Source organism: Melitaea cinxia, chromosome 14 (genome assembly GCF_905220565.1).
Source record: "Melitaea cinxia chromosome 14, ilMelCinx1.1, whole genome shotgun sequence".
NCBI lineage: Eukaryota > Metazoa > Arthropoda > Insecta > Lepidoptera > Nymphalidae > Melitaea > Melitaea cinxia.
In genome coordinates, this window is record NC_059407.1 from 9,044,109 (window position 1) to 9,054,083 (window position 9,975).

Below are 9,975 nucleotides of genomic sequence, written 5' to 3' on the forward strand. Positions count from 1 at the left end.
CGAAAGCTGATGTTTGTCATGTGGTCACATATAAATTTTATTGAGATCTGATAACTACTTTTTGAGTAATCTTTGATAACACGTAGTTACTTGACTATTTTTTCGTCGATCTACGTTGTATTACTCGTCGATGTAATTGAAGTCGGTTTTTTTTCGTTTGCGAGCAAACACAATTATTCAGTACAGTTTGTCTCGGTCTGGATGTTTATTTAAATGAGATATGGGGTATAAATATTATTATTCTGAGTAAATGTAGTACAGGGAATCCTAGTTTGCTGTTGCAAGTACGACGGCATATTGTATCAGAAACTAAAACTTTGTTTTTGTGTACTTTATAATTGTCATGACGCGTTTTATTGGGTTAACTGCGTCCCTGAGGGTCGCGGGTTCAAATCCTGCTAGGGGAAAATATTTATGTGATAAACTTAGATGTTTGTTATGATTAGTAATTGCACCAAACATTATTATTAAACAGCAAAAAGTTATTTTTATGCAAATTTACATGATTACGAATTACATGATTCCAGATTCAACCTGTATACATATCGCTGTCCCCGGGCAATAAAGCGGTAATATCAAAAATCAAATTTTACAGGAGAAATAAAAGAAGCTAATTTGTTTATAGTGCAGTGTACAGTGATCCAAAACAGACGTTCAATATGTCAAATGAAAGCTATTTTTTTTACCAATTTAAGCTTTTAAAAATATTTTTTTAAAAACAAATCGTATAATTTTTTAATGAAATAATTAAAAAAATGGATAATACAATTCATAGATGATACTAGTTTAATTGCAAGATCATTAACAATTACTGTAATGATGTTCACCGGTTTTTTGTTTTATTTTTCTTAGAGTAATGCAATAATACGTAGCTTAGTCGTAAGAGAATTATCCGTGCAATAAAACGGTTATTGTCATTTATTCTAACGAAATATTAATAAAAAAAAACTGAAAAAAATAAGAGTGATAGATTGATACTCAGAGAAGCCAAAAATTAAATAACATTAAAAAGGGTGTAACCGACGTATACCGCTTTATTGCCCGGGGCCAGCGATATACAAGATGTTAGCAAAAAGTTATTTTTATGCAAAGTCACATGATTATTATTAGATGAGCGTGTAATCTTTTGAGGAGGTGAACATTAAAATCTCAAAAAAAAATTTACTTCTCCATACAAACTGATCTCAGCTGATCGCGGCGCTTTAGTATGGAGAAGCCTTTTATTTTGAGATTTCAATGTTGCTTGTATATAATGTGTATAATATGTTCTATATCGCATGTCTTAATAACACCTATTCTTAATTTATTTTTATTTCGATTATAGAATTTGGATTCTGAAGCTTCATCCGCGTCTTCATCTCATAAGGAATTGACTGTCGGAGTTGCTGAAAGAGAGAGCACTGCCTTCAAACGAAAGATGAGCGATGATGAGCAAAGTGATACTTCGATTGTTCCGGATATAACTAAAAAACCGGCTCAAGAAACTCTTATGAAGAAAATTGGCCTTCTTCAACAAAAAATAAATCTTCTTACCGAAGCAAGAGACACTGGCATAGCCAAGGATAGTGTTGAAGAAGAAATAAAAAAACTACGTAAAGAATTAAAAGGAGATGAAAAATGCTTAAAGAAAAAAAGAGATAATGCCAACCGTGCAAAAAAATTCAGAGCCAAAGAAAAACTTGAAAAAGTTGAACGTCAGAAAGAAAAAAATGATGCAGTAAAACCTCGATCTGGCCCTGGGCAGCCCCCTTTGGTTGACTCGCAACCTGCTCTCCTGGAGACTATAATTAACATTGCTATCCATGGCAGCGCTGCTGATGAGCGCCGCAGAACAGAGATGATTAGGTGTTGTCACACTCTATCCGATCTGCATGAGAGGCTGTTGTTGATGGGATTCCAAATTTCTCGAAGCGGCACATATCTTCACTTACTTCCACACGTTTCTAACACTCAAGAGGGAAGGAGGCACGTACGCACCGTACCCGTGAAGTTAGCAAGACCACAGACCGAGATGCACAAAAAGCATGAGGATTGGGAATTCTGTACTGCTACAATTAGGTCCTTGGAATCACTCGCCTCGCTTCTGGGGCCGCAGCAAGTATTTGTTCTCTCTCAAGACGATAAGGCCCGTGTACCAATAGGTTTACCGGCAGTGAAAAGTCAAAGTCCACTTTTAATGCACATGGAATACAGAGTACTTTTACCCGACCATGACTGGGTCGTGGCAGAGCGCCACAAACTTATTCCTTCTGTATACGCCGGCGTCAACGTGGATCCTGACGGTTTCGGCAAGGAAGAAGCTGTTGGTTACAGCGGGCCGACACACATATCCATAAGGAGTGGGAAACACGCATCCTCCACAGCGAACTCCCATGCCTATGATTTCGAAACACTTTTATCAGTGCCTGCATTTAAACCCTTAATGATGACAGAATCGAACACAGTGAAGCCAGTGATTATCATCTTTGTAGATGGTGGGCCGGACGAAAACCCGCGTTATCGGAAAGTCAAGAACTTTGCCATTGAACACTTCAAAAAATACAACCTTGACGCTCTGTTCATAGCGACTAATGCTCCTGGGCGGAGCGCATACAACCGAGTTGAGCGACGCATGGCCCCTCTCAGCAAACGACTGTCAGGCGTCATCCTGCCGCATGAACATTTTGGTTCTCACCTCGACAACAAAGGAATTACTGTTGATGATGATTTAGAAAAACGCAATTTTCAGCACGCTGGCGAGACACTTGCTAAGATCTGGAGTGAAATGAAAATTACGATGTTTCGGCGGAATATAAAAAGCCCGAAGATAGCTTGCAGGATCCAGCCGAAACCAATCTGGCGTGGTATAGCGCTCACGTCCGTGAATCGCAATATTTCTTGCAAGTGATTAAATGCACAGATGAATCCTGCTGTTCCCGCTCGAGGAGTGCATTGAAATCTATTTTTCTCGATTTCCTGCCGCCACCCTGTCCAATCCTTCAAACTCCAAGCAAGCTCGTGGTACCCACTCAGCTGGACAAAGGATCATGCAAGTTTTCACCACTTCTTGTGAGGTTGTCCGTTGATCTGTCGCCTCCTCTAGAAGGGTTTCAGCAGATGCCATTTGATTTCTATTGCCCATCAGTACAATCCGAACTCAAGAACAGAATATGTGCAACCTGTGGGATCTATTTCACATCCCACAAGAGTGTGCAACTACACAGTCGTTACGTGCATGGCAAGACTGCCCAAGACCGTCGTGAAAGTAGAATACGGCCACAGCGACTTGCTGCCAGAAGGGCAAATGAGTTTCTCTGCATTGTGCGCTGCTGTGAAACGTCGTCTGAGGATGCCGATTGGCTCAACGAAGACGAAGTTGATGCAAGTGGCTTAATAATTCCCGAACCCTCTTTGTCTTCTCTCCGGATACCAGTAATGAAAGAGTCTGAGTGGCTGGCAAACCCGTGGACAGAGGAGCAATAATTCCAATTGATTAGTTTTTTTTTTTACATAAAGTACCTGCTTATTAAAATAATATAGACGACTTTTTTTGTTTTTTTTTAAGAATACTATTAAATTTCAGTTCAGTTTCTGTTTCTAATTGCATTGCCAAGGTTTAAATTAAACATGATATTTTATTGAAAGAGATTATAAGTTAAAAAAAAAAGCTAAAATAGAAAAATGCATGAGAAGTACATTGGTGGATGAAACTAAAAAATTAAAAAGTCAGAAAAACGGTGTGATTAAATATTTTATTTCACGAATCTTAAGAAAAAAGTTTATTAGGACTTTTAGCCAATTTAATATATTTGAAACTTAAGTAAATGTTTATTAAATTATGTGAGATTATTTATTAAATAAATATATGAATAAATAAAATACGCATCTATTGCGAATTAGAAATCTAATGTTTTATTCATTAATTACTACCGCAAACGCGATTAGAACAATAACAAAAGTAATTTAGCGACTTTCCGATAGTTTGTTCAAAAAAGTTGTGACATTTGGATAAAAATGGTCAGTATGGTGTTACGTAACGTTTATAGGGGGGGAGGGGGGGTACAGGAAAACGTTACGGCGCGTTACATGGGGGGAGGGGGGGGGTCAAAAATCTTCAAAATTTGCGTTACGTAATACTTGAACGCCCCCTTATCGGCGTATTTATTAATGGACTAATAGCCCATGTTTCATTGTAGATTTAGCACATTTTCCCGTATTCCCGTATATATGATAGGAAAGAGTGAATAATGAAAACTTTCGTAGGGAAATTCGCCACCAATATATCGCACCTTCGGTGGAACAAGGGCGCATCTTACAAAAAATCGTAAAATGAGTTAAATATGCAGAAATGCCCAAAAAACACTAGTATCTAGTGGGACAAAAACTCCATTGGATTCACTTTAAAAGTCGCTACACGGCAAAAGTGTCTTTGTCATTTTGGATCGAATTGGTGAGCGTTTTGGCGCGACATCATCTCATTGGTCAGTTGCGCCGTTGCCCCCGCGCGCAATGTTTTTATCTTGGAGCGCCAAAGCCGCGAAGGTAAATATGCCTTTTGATATTTGATATTCCTGGAGAGACAAAGTCATATTTAGCTCACTTATGCCTTTTTCGTGAGCAAATGTTTGGAGAGACAAAGCCATTGCAACATTTGTGACTTTGTACTTCCAACATTTTTATTATTTTATAGTGTTATGAACAAATGTGGTGTTGTTATTCCAATACATGTTTTATAAAATAGGCATAAAAACAATTCATACTTTCTCATTCCGAATTCCTTTCTAACTCTGAGTAGTTGATTACACTGTGACAAATATATTATTTTTTTAATTTTAAAATGGTCTTGCTGTTTAAACTCTGAAGCTTTATTCGAAGTCGAAAAATTTTGATGATGTTAAATGATGACAAAGACATTCAGAATATCGAAGAAATGTATGTGCCTCAAAATGATAGCATCCAAGCCACCTTCGTTGAAGACCACCAAAATAAAAAAATCATCATCATCATCATCATACCAGCTCATGGACGCCCACTGCTGAACATAAGCCTCCCCTAATGCTTTCGACGACGATCGGTCCTGCTTTGGTTCTTTATTTTTTTGGCAGCGGGTCTTGAAGAACTTAGACCCCACCGCACGGGCGATTTCCACCAGCCCGTCGTTGAGCTCGTCCACATTTACGCAGTCGGCCAGGCGACAGGTCAAAGCGATTTTGGAGTTCGGGTTGAAAGCTCTCGGGGTTTTGAATCTGAGCAGGCACAGGTTGGAGCGCAGACCCTATCAGCCGACCCTTCTCAAGCTTGACATCGATATTCAATGTGCCTCGAACAAGTCGGTGATCACTTCCTGTTTTCACAGCATTGATCACTGAGACATCATTAAATATGTGCTTTTTCGTCGACATGATAAAGTCTATCTCGTTCCTGACGGTGCCGTCGGGACTCAACCAGGTCCATTTGCACCGTTCTGGCTTCCTGAAGAAGGAGTTCATTATAAAGAGTCCCTCCTTCTCCATGAAGTCAGCCAGTAGCCAGCCCAGGGAGTTCCGTTGCTCGTATCCAAATTGCCCCATTCACAACTCATCACCGCATCGTCTGCTTAGCTTCGCATTGAAGTCCCCCATCACAGCAGTGTAGTGGCATTTAGAGCTATTTATGGATGTAGAGATTTCATCATACATAGCTTCCACTTCGTCATATGGATGTGTCCAGGTCGGTGCGTAAACCTGTATGACCTTTAGCGAATACTCTCAATGAGCTTCGCGTCGGTCCGCAGCGTCCTAGCGTTATATGTTGTCAGGGCCAAGTGTCGTCATTGGGTGTGGTGGCCTGGCTTCTGCCGGAGATTATAGCCTCCTGCCCCGCCGTTACCGTGGCCTCCACCGTAGCCAGGACTAGCGGGGCCGCCGGGGACTGGGGGACAATTTTTTGTCGTGTCTGCCATTTAGGGGGATTTGGCGTAATCGCCACGCTTGCCAGGCTGTGCTTAGAAGGCGCTGCTGCCCACCCTCTAGTGGTTTTCCCTCTATCGCCTCTTACGATACCCACGGGATGAGATGGGGTGAAATTACAGATACCTCTTTAAGGGATAGATCTAGTGCTACGTGATTCATTTGTTTTCTATGAAAGCATCGTTGCTATTATTATTTTAGTTTCTTAGATACGTTTTCTTTTTTATCGTTTTTTTTTTTTGTTAAAGATTTACTGTAAAATGCCAAAGTGGTCTGTACAACAATAACTATGAAGATTGTAGTTTTATGTTTGTTAGATTTGATTTGTTCAAGTGGAGTTAGTGAGTAAGTGAGTTTGATTTGTTAGAGTAAAGTAAAAACGGACTGATTACTATGGACAAAGATTTTATAACGTTAATATTAACGCTAATTTTAAAGGCAAATTCCAAACAGTTTCGCTAGAGTTTTTTAAGTTTTTCAACAGAAGTTCCTAAAAAATATGTTTAATTATATAATAAAACATTTTTTGCAATAAACTAGTTTCTATTTTTCAAAATCTTTAAAACACGAACGATAAATATGGTCATAATTACAAAACGATTTAAATGTTGGTGGAACAAAGGCATAAATGTACACCTTATTTTGAAAAAAATATTAATAGCAATTAACAAAAAATATTTGACACTTGCAAAGTACATGGCCATATTCACAAATAAATGGGTCGTATTTCATGCAAAGAACAAACACTTTGAAGCAGTACAAAGACGAATAATACGACTCGGAATGTAAAAAAAACTTTAAAATGGCTCTCCTGTAAAATTACAAAAAGTGGAGTTGAGCCCTTGTTCCACCGAAGGTGCGATATATTGGTGATAACTGATATTAATAAGTAACGTAGAAAATATATAACTGAGGTAGGGCACTGCAGGAATTCCCTGCTCAAAACATGGAGCAGCCCGACTGGGGAAGTACCTCGACCTTACAGAAGATCACAGCTAAATAATACAGTATTCTGTTCCTGTTGGTGAGTAAGGTGACCAGAGCTCCGGGGGGGGGGGGGTGAGATTGGCTCGGCAATGCGCTTGCGATGCTTCTGGTGTTGCAGGTGTCTATAAGCTACGGTAATCGCTTACCATCAGGTGAGCCGTACGCTTGTTTGCCGACCTAGTGATATAAAAAAAAAATTGTTAAATTTCCTCATTCATTTGTTTTTGATAAATCATCAATAAATCTTATTTAGCGCTAGTTCAGACACGCGGGAACCGCGCGGTTAGGAATCGTTTGGAACCGCAAAAATTGTGATGGGTTCAAACGCCCGGCGATTATTAAGAGCCATTTCACAGTTTTACGCTCTGCAAGTTATGGTAAATTTGGTCGCATCGCGCGAGTCGTACGAGCCGCGCGATCTTTGTGCTAGTAAGTATAGTGTGACAACCAAAAGACCCAAAAGACCATCTTGATCTTTTTCTAATGTATAATAAAGATTAATAACTATGGTATAAAATCTTTTTTACATAATTAATTTGTTAAAAATTTCAAGTATGTTATATAACAACAGTCAATAAAATTAAAATAAAAATAAAAAATCAATTTTATGAAACAATTTTTTTTTTAATTGATTTAGTTTTCTCAGTTTACGAATGAATCTAATATTTAAGATATGACTAAAATAGCATTTTATGGCATCGACACCGACAAACATTAATCAACTATCGGACTAAGCTATCGGATCCCTCCGCCGGCTTCAATACTTCCTTCCTATGCCTACCAAAATTGCGTTAGCACAGTCACTCCTACTACCAATTCTTGACTATGCTGATATTTGTTACCTAGATCTTAAGGAGGAGCAGCTAAATAAGCTTGAGCGCCTCCAGAATCTCTGCATACGGTTCATATTTGGTCTTCGCAAATATGACCATGTATCCGATTTTCGTAATCAACTCAAGTGGTTGCCTATCTGCTCTCGCAGGAATACTCACATCCTCTCTTTGCTTTATTGTGTGCTTTTCCATCCAGATACTCCTCTTTACCTAAAAAATCGCTTCGAGTTTCTCTGTGACACTCATGAGCGTTCACTTAGGTCATCTTCAACCTTAATACTCAAAACTCCTTCCCATACTTTTTCTTTTATTCAAACTCCTTCTCTGTTAAAGCTGTACAACTTTGGAACAATCTTCCTCTTTCTATTAGGCAAGCTCAATTTCTATTCTGTTTTAAAAAATACCTAAAGGCTCATTTTTTGTCCCTAAATAACTGTTAAATATCATCTTCGCAATATATTATGTAGTATTTGTGTATGTAGTATATATGGTGTATGTATGAAGTAATGTATATGTAGTGTTTATATAAATGTATAATTATGTGTGTGTATATATATATATGTACTAGCTGTGCCCGCGGCTTCGCCCGCGTTGAAATCAGTGTGTCACAGAGTTTTCCCGGCAAACTTCCAGTGAAACTCTTATCAAAATCGGCTTAGCCGTTCTGTAAACCTTCCGCTTGAAGCCCTTCATTGGTGAAACCGCATGAAAACCCGTTCAGTAGATTTTGAGGGAATCGATCACAAACACTTTTGGAGACTTTGTTTTATAATACACTAACTGTTTAACGCAAATTATTTTTTTATTTAAGTCACTTGAAACGATTATCACACTGAGTAACTTTTTAAAAGGCACAATTTAGTATAATTTAATAAAAACATTATAAAACCTCTCTATACACCACATTTTTAGTTTTATTTTTAGGCTGCAGTATAAATAACCTATCAGGCGAACATAGGTGCTGTATATGTTTCATACAAACTATAAACCCCCATTACACCCCCTTAGCGGTGGAATATCGCAAAATCCGTTCTTAGCGGACGTCTACCAACTGTAATCTACCTCCCTGCCAAAATTCACCTCTGTCTCCATCCTGGATGGATGGAACCATCCAGCGGTTTATGAGTCAGTGACCTTTCTCTTACATATATATAGATTATGATACATTATTTGGACACTTCGTCACCATCTATAGAGCATACATTTTAAATTTCAAGTTTCTTACTTCAAAAACATAGGACTTTCATACAAACTTCCAACCCCCGTTTTATCCCTTTAGGGGTCGAATTTCGTAAAATCCGTTCTTAGCGGATGTCTCAGCTCTATAAGAAACCTACCTGCCAAATTTCAAGTTTGTAGCTGTTATAGTTTCGGAGATTTCGTGATGAATGCGTTAACATACCATGCCCCATTTTAACCCCAAAAAGGAGTTGATTTCTAAGATACATTATTTGAACACCTACACCTTCACACCTTCTATAGAGTATACATTTGAAATTTCAAGTCTCTTACTTCAAAAACATAGGACTTTCATGCAAACTTCCAACCCCCGTTTTACCCCCATAGGGGTCGAGTTTCGTAAAATCCACTCTTAGCGTAATTTACGCCCTATAAGGAGCCTACTTGCTAAAATTCAAGTTTGTAGATGTTATAGTTTCGGAGATTTCATGATCAGTGAGTCAACCTATGATCCCCCGTTTTAATCCCAAAAAGGAGTTGATAGAGAAACATTTACACACCTTCTCACCATCTATAGAGCATACATTTTAAATTTCAAGTCTCTTACTTCAAAAACATGGGACTTTCACACAAACTTCCAACCCCCGTTTTACCCCCTTAAGAGGAAAGGGTACCGGCTCTTTCTCCATACAAACGTAGTCGACTGTTTTCTCCCTGGATAATGACACTAGATCAAATATTTTTGTGACATAGAACTCTTTGCTGCCATGACCATGCCCCTATGTTTTGATTTTTTTCATATTCTTATTATCATAGGAATTGGGAGACTTCAAAAACTCGAAATTTTGCATAATTTTTTGTACATTTTCAGACACTCATTAAAAAAAATATATGCATATTTTCAAAAAAATGAGAACTTAGGGGCATATCTGGAGTCTTCTTTTATTTTCTAAAAAAAAAATTAAAAAAAAATTGCCATGTTTTGAGGAGAAAACAGTCGACTACGAAACACTGTTTTGGTCAAAAATTATCTACCTAAAACGGTCTGA

At 38.3% G+C, this 9,975-nt stretch overlaps 1 protein-coding gene across 1 annotated transcript; it reads right to left on the bottom strand.

Annotated features, from left to right (window-relative positions):
* Nucleotides 1-5,099: 5,099 nt before the first annotated feature.
* On the bottom strand, nucleotides 5,100-5,549 carry LOC123659372 (craniofacial development protein 2-like). The gene has a single exon (XM_045594589.1). It carries the CDS (start codon nucleotides 5,547-5,549, stop codon nucleotides 5,100-5,102), a length of 450 nt encoding a protein of 149 aa, XP_045450545.1.
* Between the last annotated feature and the right edge of the window lie 4,426 nt (nucleotides 5,550-9,975).